The sequence below is a fragment of the Pteronotus mesoamericanus genome, unplaced genomic scaffold (assembly GCF_021234165.1).
Source record: "Pteronotus mesoamericanus isolate MK-2021 breed Mesoamerican mustached bat unplaced genomic scaffold, CSHL_Meso_final contig_2, whole genome shotgun sequence".
Classification (NCBI taxonomy): Eukaryota; Metazoa; Chordata; class Mammalia; order Chiroptera; family Mormoopidae; genus Pteronotus; species Pteronotus mesoamericanus.
The window spans coordinates 22,155,059-22,170,665 of record NW_026555084.1 but is presented as its reverse complement, the minus strand read 5'-3'; the positions used below and the strand labels follow the sequence as shown (position 1 = coordinate 22,170,665).

At 37.7% G+C, this 15,607-nt stretch overlaps 2 protein-coding genes across 7 annotated transcripts in view; both read left to right on the top strand.

Annotated features, from left to right (window-relative positions):
- LOC129066617 (protocadherin alpha-C2) overlaps positions 1 to 15,607 on the top strand; it is a 156,373-nt gene that overhangs the window by 87,460 nt on the left and 53,306 nt on the right. The gene's annotated exons all lie outside the window — the stretch shown is intronic.
- On the top strand, positions 1,672 to 4,125 carry PCDHAC1 (protocadherin alpha subfamily C, 1). The gene has a single exon (XM_054568328.1). The coding sequence runs from the start codon at positions 1,672 to 1,674 to the stop codon at positions 4,123 to 4,125; it is 2,454 nt and encodes an 817-aa protein (XP_054424303.1).

Genomic DNA, 15,607 nt, shown 5'->3' with positions numbered 1-15,607 from the left:
CTTAGTGGCACAGCAGAGTTACCAATCCTGCTTTTAGTTTTAAGACCAGAACGCTGGAGCTGCCATCCCCACCCCATTTTAATCAGTAACTAAATTATTATTTAATTAATAATAATATAAAGATATCATAGAAATATTCAAAGATACACTAGAGTTGAGAGAACTGTGTAATTAACCCCCATGTATCCCACACTCAGCTTTAATAATTAACAGTACGTCTAGGCCGTTTTCTGATCAGAAAATAGAATGCCCTGAAAGCTTCCATTCCTGATTTGTAGTCAGCTTTTGTCTTTCAAATGTTGGTTCTTGAGACTTTGAATACTGCAATTAAAGGAAGGATTTGAGTGAGGAATTTAGTATTTAATAGTTATTTAAGTCAGTCTCTCTTTCAGCCCTCCTCTATCTCAGGGAAAGCCACTTGTTGTAGGGTGCTAGGTGGAATTTGGAGGTTTTGCTTGTACCTCACATATGTTTTTCATAGAACTGATCATTGTCCGGATTTCTGTGCAGAAGACTGGCTTAAAAACGAAGATAAAGTACGGGCATCTAGCTTGTTCTTACCCAGCCTCATTGCTGTTTTCTAAAGACAGAGTAGTTTCCTGGTCACCGCCTGAATGGTACCTCAGTACCTTCCCTTCCACTTCGCAAGTCCTGTTTGGGGATAAATTGTCCATCTTTGTGAGTTTCTGATGCTTGATATTGACTGGTTCCTGGCCTCCTTTCTCACCCACAGCGTTAAGAACACGCTTGTAAAACACTCCCAGTAGGGGCTCCCGGGGAAAGAGAAACTGCTGACCCTCAAAAAGTGGAACGTAGGACCATGAGCCTTGCGCTCGCCCACTTTGGTGCATCGCAAAAGCGAGAGTCCAGGGGAAGCTTGAGGGAGGTTACTGTTCCCCAGCTTGCCCCTTCTGGATGCATTTACTGTGGCTCCTGGGATTATACTGAGGCTCAGGAGAGACTTTAACCCGCAGCGGAGAGGTTGAGAATCAAGCACGGAATGCACCGAAGCAGTGAGTTTAGGGTTGCTGTTTCCTTAAGCCTCGAAGGGCTGTTCGTTCACGGTCAATGTTCCGCCTCTCACCATTTCCGCCTGGCGATTCCTCTTGGAGTTCTACCCTCTTCCACGGGCACTTGGGGGCAGTGGGTCCCAGCGGCGGGGACTGGACGCTCTGCTCTCTAGCAGTTGGTGAGAGAAGTTCAGCCGCGTTTAGCCCTAGTTACAAGCAGTCCTCGGGCAGAAGTTGTGGAGGCTAAGCCCGGGGCGGTCTCGGGGCGTTGTCCTGGGAAACACCGATTAGGGGAAGATGTGTTAGGTTCCCGGATCGCCTTCCATACTGGCGCAGAGCCCCGCTGCGTGGGCTCGGGGCGAGATCCCAGCCCACAGGGCACGGAGAGTGCGCTTCCCCGGAACGGTCGTTTACCTCGCCTTTGCGCCCCTAGGCGGCGCTGCGCTCCTCCGCACCCGGCCGGCTCCGCTTCCCCAGACGGCTGCCAAGCCTCCAGCCTAGCAAGCCTAGCTCCTCGCCGGCCAGTCCCGGGCAATCCCGGGATTCAGAAAGCGGAACCACTAGCTGGCAGCGGTGGCCGGCCGGCTCTTGTTCTTTACTGCGGCTCTTTCTCTCCGGGAGTCCCGGAGCATGGTCCTGGGTTACCACCGGTGGAGCGAGGATGGTGGGCTGGAGGGTGGCGGTTCTATGTTTGTGGGTCTCCTGCGTCTCTGCCGCGGGACAGCTCGAATACTCAGTGTTGGAGGAGACTCAGCGGGGCGTAGCCATAGGCAATGTCACCGCGGACTTGAGGCTGTCAGCAGCAGCTCTGTCCTTGCGGAACTTTCGCTTCCTTTCCAGCCACAAGGAGCTTTACTTTGGGGTGGATCTGGCCAGCGGTAGTTTGGTGGTGCAAGAGCCGGCAGACCGCGAGCGTCTGTGCGGGACCAAAGCTACTTGCGTCTTGACTTATGAGCTGGTGCTCCAGGACCCGTTGGAGCTGCACAAGATTCGCGTTCACGTCCTGGATATCAATGACAACTCACCTCTCTTCCCTGCCAGCGACGTGCAGCTGCACATTCCCGAGTTTCTGATGCCTGGGGCCCGCTTTACTCTCCCTAATGCCCAAGATGCCGATGAGGGAAGCAACGGGATGCTAAGCTACCGCCTGAGCCCCAGCCAGCACTTTCGCCTGGACATGGGGTCGCGGGTCGACGGCAGCGAATACCCGGAGCTGGTTTTGGTGGAAGCTCTGGATCGCGAGGAACGCGCCACCCACCGGCTGGTGCTCACCGCTCAGGACCACGGGCGGCCCGCGCGCTCCGGGGACGCACAAGTCACCATCATTGTGGTGGACACAAACGACAATGCACCTGTATTTCAGCGCACAGTATACCGCACCAAGGTGCCAGAGACTGTACCCAATGGGACTGTGTTATTTCGAGTTCAGGCCTCGGACCCGGATGAAGGCTCCAATGGGGAAATCCGGTACTCCTTAAGCAATAGCACGCAAGCAAAGCTTCGACAGCACTTTCACGTTCACCCTAGAAATGGGGAGGTGAGGGTAGCTGCTTTACTAGGTCCTCCTGAAACGCTGCTGGAGGCATACATCGAGGCGAGGGATGAAGGTGCCTTCGGTCTAGCTAGCACCGCCAAACTGCTGGTGGAAGTGACTGACGTGAACGATCATGCCCCTGAGGTGAACCTGCTGACTCTCTCCAGCCCAGTTTCAGAGGACACCGCCCCTGGAACAGTGATTGCTCTCCTGAGTGTGAAGGATGAGGACCTTGGTCCCAATGGTAAGGTCATTTGTAGCATATCCAATGGAGGCCCTTTTAAGCTGAAGGCTTCTTTCGACAATTACTACAGTTTGCTGACTGATGGGCCACTGGACCGGGAGCAGGTCAGCGAATACCAGGTCCTGATCACCGCCTCAGATGGTGGCTCACCACCTCTTAGCACCCGCAGGACACTGACTGTGTCAGTTGCTGATGTGAATGACAATACACCAAGCTTTCCTCAACAAGAACAGGAACTTTTTGTGGCTGAAAACAATGGCCCTGGAGCCTCTCTAGGCCGAGTATTTGCCCAGGACCCAGACCTGGGGAAGAATGGCCTTGTCTTCTATAAACTGTTGGATCTAACCTCTGAAGGGCAGACAGCCTCTAGCTTGGTGGCAGTAGAATCATCCAGTGGGGTTATCATTGCCAAAACTTCCTTTGACTTTGAGCAGCTCAAGGGCTTTCACTTTCAAGTGGAAGCCCGAGATGGCGGCATTCCTTCCAGAAGTGCAACAGTGACTGTGAACCTGTTCGTGGTAGATAGGAATGACAATGCTCCAGTCATCTTGTTTCCCTTGACCAGAAACGGCACTGTCCCAGTGGAAATTGTGCCCCGCTCTGCTCGAGCTGGACACTTGGTCACAAAAGTAGTAGCAGAGGATGCAGACAGTGGCTCCAATGCCTGGCTTTCCTACCACATCTCTCAGACTTCTGACTCTAGCCTTTTCAGAATCGCAGCTAATATGGGAGAGCTCCGTACTGCTCGCTTAGTTCTTCCCACTGATGCGGTTAAGCAGAGGGTGGTGGTGGTGGTTCGGGATCATGGAGACCCACCCCTGTCCTCCTCTGTCACACTGGGCGTGCTGTTGAGCAACTTTGCCCCTCAGGTCCTTCCAGACTTTGAAGATTCCTGGGAAACAGGAGGGTACCTTTCTGCCCAGAACCTCTATTTAGTAATTGCTCTGGCCTGTATTTCTTTTGTATTTCTGGGGTGCTTACTTTTCTTTGTGTGTTTCAAGTTGAGCCAGAGCCCAGGTTGTTGCTCTCAGAGCTGCTGTCGCTCTCCAGAGGAGCTGAGGTATAGAAGGAAAATGGCTTCGCCTCCTTGCATGACATCGACCACAATAGATGTCACTACCGTTGAGAGACTTTCTCAGACCTATCTTTATCGGGCCTCCCTGGGACTTGGTTCTGATAATAACAGTTTGCTGTGGCGAGGGGAATACAGTGCTGCTGACCTGAGAGACCTGGCCACTGGGGTAGGACTGAATTTGCCAATATCCTGTATTCAGATTCGGAATAGGAAAGATCACGCAAGTGTCAATGCCGCGGTAAGCAAATTTTATGGGATTTGATTGCCTGGACCAGGAGATGGCTGCCAGCTGTTTAAAAATGTTTCTCAGATGATCCTTAGGCAACACTTAATTCACTGAGTTGAACACTCCTGCTTAGCACCCCCTGTGTTAAGAATTCTGGGGGTATATAAACAGTATTAAAAGACTGTTCCTGGCCTGGAGGAGATTATAGTTTATTTTTTAGAAACAAAGGTAAGACCCTGGCTGAGTGGCTCGGTTGTTTGGAGTGCTGTCCCATATACCAAAAGTTTGTGAGTTTGATTCCTGGTCAGGGCACATAGGTATGTTGTGGGTTCGATCTGTAGTTGGGGTGTGTACAGGAGACAACTGATCTATGTTGCTCACATCAATGTTTCTCTCTCTCTTTCTCTCTCTCTCTCCCCCTTCCTCTCTAAAATCAATAAGCATATCCTTGGGTGAGGATAATAAAAAAAAGTAGAGTAGAAACAAGGGTAAGAAATTCATACCTATTAAAGAACAATAAGCGTAACATAAAGGTCTAAAAGTAAAAATAATAAAGCTCAAAAATTTTTGGTACAAGTGATAAATGACCTAAAATGTCTTTAAATCACTCCTTTTAGCAATTTTTAGAAGAATTACTTAAAACAAATATCCCTTCAGTCAAAAAAATGTTTTGAGTAACAGGTATGTGTAAGACATTCTAATACCAAAAGTGGGAGTGAAAAGTATGAGTTTTCGCATAATACAAGCTTAATATCATGGAAGGTAGGACATTTACTCAAACTTTACAATACAAGAGTAAAAATGATAACCTAAAAAATGTAAAAATAAACGCAACAGGTGCTCAAGGAAGGGAGAGAGAGAACATAAGAGAATATGAGGACATGGAAGAAGAAATAAGAGATGGCATTTGAACTGGATCTTGAGTGATATACCACTTAATAAAATGCAGTATAGGCTATACTTTACATGAATACCATTTAGGCAAAGTAGTCTTTTTTTTTTAAGAATAATGCCTCACATCATAGCTAATAGCTCCATGCAGTGAAAGTACATAGATACTATAAGCATGTCTCAGAACACCTGTTTGTACTGATAGAAAGATGATGGAATTATTGTGTATAGGATTTGACAACCTTTGTGTGTGTGTGTGTGTGTGTGTGTATGTGTGTGTGTGTTTTAATTCATATATTTCACAAGAAAGAAGAGTAATTATTATGCCAGGAACATGGGTGTATTCAAAGGCTAACTTACCATTCAAAGTCCATGCAACTTGGATTTAATATTCTTATTATTTTAGAAGCCAATATACTTAGAAAGAAGTAAATACCATATTTGAAAGTAATGCATCTAATAAAAGTTAGATTATTCAACTACTTCAATATATCCATAGTGGCTCTTAACCTTTCAAAGCTTTTGGGATGGCCCTGAGCAGTTTGGCTCAATTGGTTGGGCATCATTCAGCAAAGCAAAAGGTGAATTTGTCATTCACACAGGCATTTGTTATTTACTTTTCCTATCCAATTTCATGTTTAGCCAACCTTGATTTTTTAGAAAAAAATGTTTGTCGTTGAATGCCTTAATAACAATTGAAGAATTCTAGATATAAAATACTTATTGCTCAAACTGTATACAACAAAAATCCTTTGAGAAAGGTATAATTTTATAATAATTTTAACGGTGTGCCTGGGTCATGCAGAATCATGTTGATGCATGTGCTTATATTTTGTTAGAATTCTAAGCTGTTCTGTCTTATTTTAGTTTACAATGTTTTTAACATAGTTTACAATACCAAAATCTATCAGTTTAAGAAACTTAGAAAAGCATTTATATCTATCTCTCTCCTATTGATAATACTTAACAGATATAAACAAAATTGGTTCACTGTGTAGCAATCAGACATGTGTCTCATGTCAATTCTTCCTGTTAAGATTTTTGATGGACAATTTAACTTTTTTAGCTTGCTATCTAAGATGGTACCTCTGAGAGATAAAGTTATACTTATCACTTAAAATTAATTGAATCATAAAATTTTTTAGATAATATTTTTTGTAGCAAAACATAGAGGTATACAACTGACTTTATTAAATATTCCACATTAAAATGATAATTTGAATATACCAGTGTAATATTAGCATATTGTTATTCTTAAAGAACTTCTTTTGCCAGGATATATAGTGTACAAGATATTCCCCTTTGCAGTGTCATTTATCAACAATAGTAGAAAGGTTTTGGCAGTCTATGGTTTTTTATTCGTTAACATATATTCCAAAAGTAGACTTTTCCAAAGGCTAATTAGATGTTTCCTTATATTTATTTTGACTTTGAAGCTGATAATCACACTGAAAAACTTTAGAGTGCTGTAACTAAGCAAGCCTGCATGGTGTATGAAATATATTCAGATTTTTAAAAAAATACCATGTAGACAATAAAATAGTATTTGTTGTATAATAGAGATACCTCAAATTATTAAAAATGAAGGAAAAAAAGCATTATATAACTTGAGTGGACATAAAGAAAAAGCAATGTCTGTGAAATGTACATGTGGGAAAGTTTTAACATGTCTGATAATGTCCATGAACTATTGATTTTTGTTGTCTTCAATATTTGCAGTTAGAGGGAAACAATAATATTCCAGAGACTGAAAACACTTGGCTTAGTATAGGCATAAAGGTAAACTAAATTGCTGCAAGGCTTTTACATTGCTCAAATGCATATGACATGAATATCAGAAATAACATTTGGCAGAATGTCAAGTGAATATGGATCAGAGTCTAGGGTTTTGATTGAAGTATTACAGGAAGTAAGGAATTTGTGGGTAAGAATTATCTTTAAAAACCTAAGCCAGATGATAAAGGTGGTTACTCATTTTGTTCTTAATTTTAATTAACAAGATGAGAATGGTTCAGGATGTAAATAAATTTCATGTCTCTTTTATACTGCATTTGAGGAAATAATTAGGATAATAATTTACTCCTTAAGCTATAAATGTAAAAGGTTGTTATTTATTCATCTGGAACTTGTCTTGGAATCCAGGAACAAATAAGTAATCACACAGTCTCCTGAGCTGCAGAAAAGGAGAAACACCTTTGTATCCCATCCCAAATTCTTGGCTGTTCACAGAGCCATAAGATCGCCATCTACAAAGAGCGTATAGCAACGCTCTTTGTGACATACCCTCAAAAATTTACTCTCTGAAGTCAGGTACATCATGCTTATCCTTCAGTATTGTTTTTTTTTTTTTTAAAGGTTTTATTTATTTATTTTTAGACAGAGAGGGAGGGAGGAGAAAAAAAAGGGAGAGAAACACCAATGTGGGGTTGCCTCTTGCGCACCCCCTACTGGGGACCTGGCCTGCAACCCAGGCATGTGCCCTGACTGGAAATTGAACCTTTGGTTCACAGGCCGGCGCTTGATCCATTGATCCACACCAGCCACAGCTTCTTTAGTATCTTTGAGCAAAGATTACAGCTGTTTTGTTTAGATTCAAAATGATGTTCATACAAAAAAAAAAAACCCAACCAATTAAGACCTCTTAATAGCGGGTTTTCACATCTATATTCATCATTTGAGATTGGTTTGTCATTTTTCTTTCTTATGAGGATTTGATATGCTGGCCCTATTAAACAAGTTAGAAGTTTTCCTCCCTTTTTTCTTTTCTCTAAAGGTCATATGTGCTAAGATTGGCGGTATTTCTTTTTTAAATATTTAGTAGTGTTCACTAGTGATGCTTTTTGTCCCTTAAGTTTTCTTTGTGGGAGAGTTTTAAATCATGATATCACATTTCTTTATTAGTAATAAAACTATTCATACTTTTATTGTTTCATTTTTGTAAATTCTGTTTTTCCAGAGGTATGTTAATTTCCTCTAAAATTTCATCTATTTTGGCAAAAAGTTGTTTATAATGTCCTCTTGTAATCTTTTAAACATTTGACGGTTTGTAGTGATATTTACCTTTTCAATTCTGATGTTAGTTATTGTCATCTCTCATTTTTCCTAACTAGACTTGGAAGTAAGAATTTATTAATTATATTATCCTTTTCAAGGACTAACTTTTGGCCTTTGAGATTCTCTTTCTTGTATACCTGCTTTCTATTTTATTGATATCTGCTTTATTTCTTTCCTTATATTTTCTTTGTATTCAATTTGCTACCTGTTTTCTAGCTTCTTGATTAGCTTACTGATTTTCAAATTTTGCTGTTTCTGATGTATGGATTTAAAGCTGAAAATTTTCCAGTAAGTACGATATTAGCTGATTCACGTAAATCTTACTTCTAAAAATTTTAATTGAAGTGTGACATAAATAAAGGTTCCTATATTTAAAGTGTATGGCTTGATTCAAAGCCAACACAATCAGGGAACGACCACCGAGGTAAAGAAGAGCATTACAAACACCTCCAAACCCCACTTAACCCTCCACCGTAATTACTCCCTTCTGAGATAACCATTATCATGAGTTCTAACACCATAGAAATAGAATGGTATGGTATGATTATGTTTTTCTGTCTGGCTCCTTTCCCTTGATGTTATGCATATGACATTCCTCCAGGCTGCTGTGTGTAGCAACAATTCATTCATGAAATTGCTGTAGATGTCCTTGTAGGAATAAATGACAATTTATCTATTTTTATGTTGATGGACTTCTTTCATTTTTCTTTGCCATTATGAACAATTTTGCTATGAACATTTTTCTTATGCCTTTTGTTGTACATATATTTGCATTTCTATTGGATATGTAGCTAGCAGTGGAAATCGCTTGGCTATTAGGTGTGAGTATAGTTAGATTTAATAGATACTGCCAACAGTTTCCCAAATTAGTTGTTCCAATTTACTTTCCCACCAGCAGTACTTGAGAGTTCCCATTACTCCACATTCTTCTTATACTTGGCATCATCAGCCTTTAAAATTTTCATCATTATAGTGTACTAGTGGTGTGTGCTAGTATCTCAGGGGGTTTTTTAGTTCTAGATTTGTGTTATTTTTTCATGCAATGTAATAATTTAATACTGAACAGTTGACATCAGTGACTATTAAAATGCTAACACCATTCACCCTTTCTTTCCATTATATGCTTTTTTATTAAATATTTTATTGCTCTATTCTAGCTGTCCCAGCTTCTCCCCCTTCGCCCTCTTCCGCCCAGCCTACCTGCCAACTTCTGCAGTCAGTCTCCAGCCTGTTCTCTCTGTCTGTGGGCCATCATGTGCTTTTCTTAACATCAGGTTTATCAGCTGTTTGGGAAATAATTGTTCACAGAGCTATACAGATCTTCCAAATGTAGACACATTTTATTAAAAATAACAAAAAGTATCCCTTTTGTCAACACCACCACTGATCTCATGAGACAGTTTTTTAGTACTGGGAAATGACAAGCGCACAGTGGTGGACACAGGTTTTTCAAAACTACAATACTCACTCAAAATCTTAAGTGTTGCTATTTGCAGCAAATACTGTCAGCGACAGACTCAGTTAATTCATTTTTAAAACAGATTTTATTTATTTATTTTTAGAGAAAGGGGAAAGGAGGGAGAAAGAGAGGGAGGGAAACATTGGTGTGCAGTAGATTCATTGATTGGTTGTCTCCCGCATGCCCCCAGGTAGGGACTCGGGCTGCAACCCAGCCATGTGCCCTGACTGGGAATTGAACAGGCGACCTTTTGGTTTGCGGGTCTGCACTCAGTCCACTGAGCTATACTACACAGGGCTCATTTGATTTGTTTTCAAGAGAAAGTCTGTTTTCTGATACTACAATTGTTCAGGTTCATCTTATAAATTTCCTGTCTCAGACCTATTCTTTAGACCAATTAAAGAATAGTTCGAATGAAACTATTCTTTAATTTTTATTTTTAAAAGAATGAAAGTATCCTTCTTTAAGGATCTTTAAGGATCCTTTCATTCTTTTTTGTGGGAGATGATATTTAGAGATATAATCTGGCCAATAGGTATGCTTATTGCTACAGGGTTGAATCAGTGTTTCTAGATATTTTCAGTTACTCTGCATTTTAAAAAAGATTTATACATCACAAGTTCAATACTAATCTTTCCAAGTTAAGCACTATAAAATTTTTACCTAATTTCATCAACCTTCCATTTCTATCTCCCTTTTCCCACAAGAAAAATCCCACTTTTCATTTACATCAGCGTAGTTACTCATTTGTTACCCCACACTACTCAAACAATAGACTTTTAGAAAATAATACCAGCACCACATCAGCAATATGATTACAGTAACAGTTTAATATTTTTGCTATTCTTTTAATTGGTATGGTATATTTTGCTAGGCACATATAGTATGAATTATTGCATTTTAAAGTATTTTGAAATAGTTCATCTCTGCATAGTTAAGCCACCAACTATGTAGAGAGTTAGGTTCATTTTTTTTCAAATTCATTTCAAATTTAGGGCTTGCTTTTTAAAACTTAATTTTTAATAGTTATGTGAAATATTTACATGGTTCTAAAATAAATTTATAAAACATAATGTATTTAGAGAAATCTAGCATCTACTATCCCTGTTCCATCATACCAGTCCTTCTCTCCTCTTATAGATAATCATACTTTATGATTTATTGTTTCTGCATATACTGTGATACCATCTCCACATGTTAATTTTATTTATTTACTTACTTTCTAATCATACAGTTTTCTTGTTTTATGGTTTTGTGGCATTGTTGAGTTGAAGTAATGATAATAGGTAATCTTGTCTTATTCCTGATCTCAGAGAGAAAGTTTTAAATATTTAATGTGAAATACATTATTTGATTTTTTTCAGAGACACTTTACCAGGTTAAAAAAATTTCCTTCCCTTTCTAATTTACTAAGAGTTTTAAAATCATAAGTGGATGTGAAGGTCATCATGTTTTAATATTTATTGAGGTAATCATATGATTTTTATCCTTTTATTTTATTCTAATTATGTATTATATTAGTTAATTAATTAATTAATAATAAACCAATCTTGCATCCTTGGAATAAACCCAGGTTTGTTATGATGTATTATCATTTATATTACTGAGTTTAGTTTTCTAACATTTGGTTTAGAATTTTTTTAAAAACCTGTGTTTATAATAGAAATTGGCTTGTAATTTTCTATTCTTGTAATGTTTTTGTCTGGGTTTGTTATCAAAGCTATGTTGGTCTCGTGTAGTAAGTTGAGAAGTATTATATTTTTTACACTTACTTGAAAAGTTTGTGTAAATTAGTAATTTTTCCTCCCATAAACATTTAAGAATTAAGAATAAAGCCTTAAGCCCTGGCTGGTGTGGCTCAGTGGATTGGGCACCCACCTGCGAACCAAAGACTCGTCAGTTTGGTTTCTGGTCAGGGCACATGCCTGGGTTGTGGGCCAGGTCCCCAGGAAGGGGTGCTCCAGTGGCAACCACACATTGATGTTTCTCTCTTCTCTTTCTCCCTCCCTTCCCCTTTCTAAAAATAAACAAAGTCTAAAAAATTAAAAAAAGAATAAAACCTTAATGGACTAAATTCTCTTTATGAAAATGTTTTAAATTATAAATTCAATATCTATAATAGTTATAGAAATATACAGGTCTCTGTTTCTAGTTATATCAGTTTGTTTAATTGTGTTATCCAATAAATTTGTGTATTTAATCTAAATTTTATAATGTATGGACTTAAAGTTCATAATATTTATTATTTTAATACTGTTGGTACCATAGTAATTCTTTTTTTTACATTCCTCATATTGGTATTTTTCCTTTCTCTTGTTTTTGGTATAAGTTTTGCCATAGATTTATTGATTTATTAGGTTTTTCCCCCCCAATGAGCCATCTTTTGAAACACTAGAAAAAAGAAGACACATTCCCTTTAAATTAGCAATAATAAGACTTACAACTAAGCTGTCAAGGAAAAAACGGAAGCCAAAAAACAATAAAGTGAAATCTTCACAGGGCTTTTAAAAAAAATCTACAAACCTAGAATTTTATACCTAGCAAAAATATCCTTAAAAGAAAAGTAAATAAAAATATTTCACTTGAACCAAAACTGAGGAAATGCATCCCAAGCAGATCTGCAATAAGAGAGATAGTAAGAGATTTCTTTAAATATAGGGAAAACATTCCCAGGTAAAAGCATAAAAATGTAGAAAAGAAAGTAAGGAAGCAAGCAGGCAGAGAGGCAAGGAAGGGAAGAAAGAAGGAAGCAGAAGAGGTAATATATTCACTGAATAAGACAACCATAATATATAGAATTTAAAATATAAAAATAACTGAAATACATTAAAACAACATCAAAATATACGAGGATGATGAAAGGTAAATAGAGTTAAAAGATTTTAAGACCATTGCATTGTCCTGGAAGTTGTAAAAGTAAAAATCTGTTAGACTTTAATAAGTCAAGAATGCATGTTTTATCTTGTAGGGTAATCCATTTAAAATGTTAAAAGAATGTGTAACCAATAAGTCAATAATGAAGAGACAATAGGATAAAATATACTTAATTAATCTAAAAGAACTAAGAAATGGAAAAAAGGCAAGTTAGTGCAGATGAAATTATAAAATAGTAAAATGACAGATTTAAATCCAAGTATGTCAGTAATTATGTTAAATGTAAATAGAATAAACCCTCCAATTAACAAACATGATCAGACTGGTTACAAATTTAACAACCATATGTGATTATTAGACACACTTTTATTAAAAGGATAAAGAAAGTTTTAAAGTAGAATGATGGAAAGAGACAACATGCAAACATTTATCAAAATGAAACTGTATAGCTAATTTTACAAATATAGCTTATAGTAGACCTTAAGATAAAAAACCCTATGGGTATAAATAGAACATTACATAAGGATAAAAGGGTCAATTTACCAGGAAGATAAAAATAATTGTAAATTTCAGTGCAATAATATCATCTTTAATTATATTAAGCAAAAATGGCTAAACTCTAAGGAGAAATAGAGGAATTCATAATGAAAAAAGGAAACTTTAACATGCTTTGTTCAGAAAGAGAACAAGGAGACAAAAAATCAATAAGGGAGGAGAAGATTTGAACAATATGAATAGCAAATGTCTATCTGTATAAATGCACACAACTGCAGAATACACGCTCTTTTGAAATGCTTATGCATTAAATTATGTATAATTTTACCAAAATTAAACATATTCTAGGTTTAGGCCATAAATGATGTCTCAGTAATTCCACCACAAATTTTCATATGTATTATTTTCTTTATCAAGCAATGTATTTTTTAACTTCCTTTGTGATATCTTCTTTGACCTACAGGCTATTCAGACATATGTTTTGTCAGTATCCAAACACATAGAGATATGCTATACATAGAGATAATCTATAATCTTTGGCTATAGATTTCTAGTTACATCTCACTGTCATCAAATCATATTCAGTGTGATTTTAATTCTTTGATATTTGTTGACATTTGTTTTGTGGCCTTTTATAATCACTTCTTGAAAAACTTTTTGTTGTTGAAGTATAATATACAAAAAGAAAAATGTGCACATCATGAACATACAGGTGGATAGATATTCACAAGTTGAACGTACCTATGTACCTGGAACCCGACTGAGACACATTGCTAGCACACCAGAGGCTCCAGTCACTGTCCCCCGAGCGTAATCACCACTCCGGCTTCTCACAGCCTTGATTAGTTTCACTGTTTTAATGCTTTACATACATGGAATTATACAGTATATACACTTTTGTTTTGCCATTTTTTCTAAATATGATTATTTGTGAGATTCATCCATATTGTTTTGGGTAGCTGCATATCATTCATTCTCATTGTATAGCATTTCAGGTTATGAATGATCAATTTTTTGTGAGTGTTCTATGTATTCATGAAAAGGCAGTATTCTGAAATTGCCTGTAATCGTGCTCTGCATAGGTCTGTGAAGTTGTTTGCTGATTGTGTTCTTCCAATATTCCCTACTTTTAAAATTCTTTTTATTTGCTTTTTCATGTGACTAAGAAAGAGATGTTAAAGTGGCCCATTCTGAGCGGTGGATTGTTTATTTCTCCTTGGATTTCTGTCAGTTTTTTGCTTCATGTATTTTGAGGCTATTTTATTTAGATAAACAACTTTAAGTTTATAATCTCTTCTTGCTATGGTGAAACTAAACACAATGAAATAACCCCCTTTATATCTACTTCACTTGTTGATGGACTACTTTAGTTTCTGTTCGCCTGAAATGTCATTATTGATAGATATTTTTCCCTGGGTGTAGCCTTCTAGATTGACACTTATTTCCTTCTGGCACACTAAAGTTATTTTCTCACTATCTTTATGTTCTGCTGTTTTATGAGTAATTTCTTATTATGTTTCTTTTAATTTTACTAACTTTTTGTGTTTATCCAATATGTTATTAAAAGTATCCTTTGAGTTTTCAATTTTAGTTATGTCTTTCACTTAAAAATTCGAAGTATTGTTGTTCAGATCTGCTGACACTTATCATTTCTTGTTTCTTTCAAATATTTTTAAGTTTGCTATTTGTTTCTTTAACTATATTTAATCTCCCTCTGACAATTCTAAAGTCCGCAAGCGTGTTTCGGCTATGTGCTGTTTCAGCTGGTTTTTGATTGCAGCTTCCTGTGTCCACATGCACCAGATTTTATTTTGACTTGCAGTGATCATTAACCTGAAAAAAGTATTTGCCAGAATATCCTGAGATCTTGAGTGAAAGTGTCTTCCTTTAGGATAGACTTATATTTACATCTGAATACTACCAATTGTAAACCATTTTAAAACAAGTTCAAGACTTGAGAGTCCTTGACTGCTCTGATGACCATGTATACCTAGCTGAAAATCTGCAGGATGTACAGTATCCAACCACAAGTTTTTAGGATTTTTTTTTCTTTCCTGTTTTCCTTATGTCCTAGTTGGTGCCCAGTCAAGCTCCCCAGCAGTTCTTTGGGCTAGAGGATAGGTAGGCTTAGTGTTGGTACACCATCTCTTGGATGGTATAATCCTTAGGGTTCCTCATTAATGTAAATGCTACAAGGCTCCTTATCTCATGTACATCCTGGTCCTTAATTTCTGTTTTCCTCACCCCACAAGTTATCTGAATTTATGTCCAACTTTGTGTTGGCAAGTACTTCTAGAACAAAAAGAAAGTTCTGCTCACCTTTCTGGGTCTGTTTCCTTCAGAATTTGTCTGTGCAGTTCCCCATTATCTTGTCAGATTTTCAGTGCTTTTAAGATAATTGTTTTAATATTTTATCCAGAATATTTAGTTGCTTTTAGTAGGATGTCAGCTCCAAATAATTTAGTCTGTCATTACCTGAAATTCCCTGTCATACAGTTTTATCACCAGCAGGTTACATCTAAGTAATATAAAATGCTTTTTGTATGTCTTAAAATATTTGAATTATATTCTTTTGAAAATAACAGCATCTTAATTTTTTCCAAACCCTGATAGGGAGATTTAAATCTTATTGTTAATTTTAGGAAAAAATTCAGAGATCATATCTACTATGAAACACTTAGTAACTGAACCAAGAGAGCACATGCTTTCACTTGAAATATTCAGAGGTAATCAAATTTTATTAAA

Coding starts and splice junctions, on each gene's coding strand:
- PCDHAC1 (XM_054568328.1), top strand. CDS start 1,672: ATGGTGGGCTGGAGGGTGGCGGTTCTATGTTTGTGGGTCTCCTGCGTC.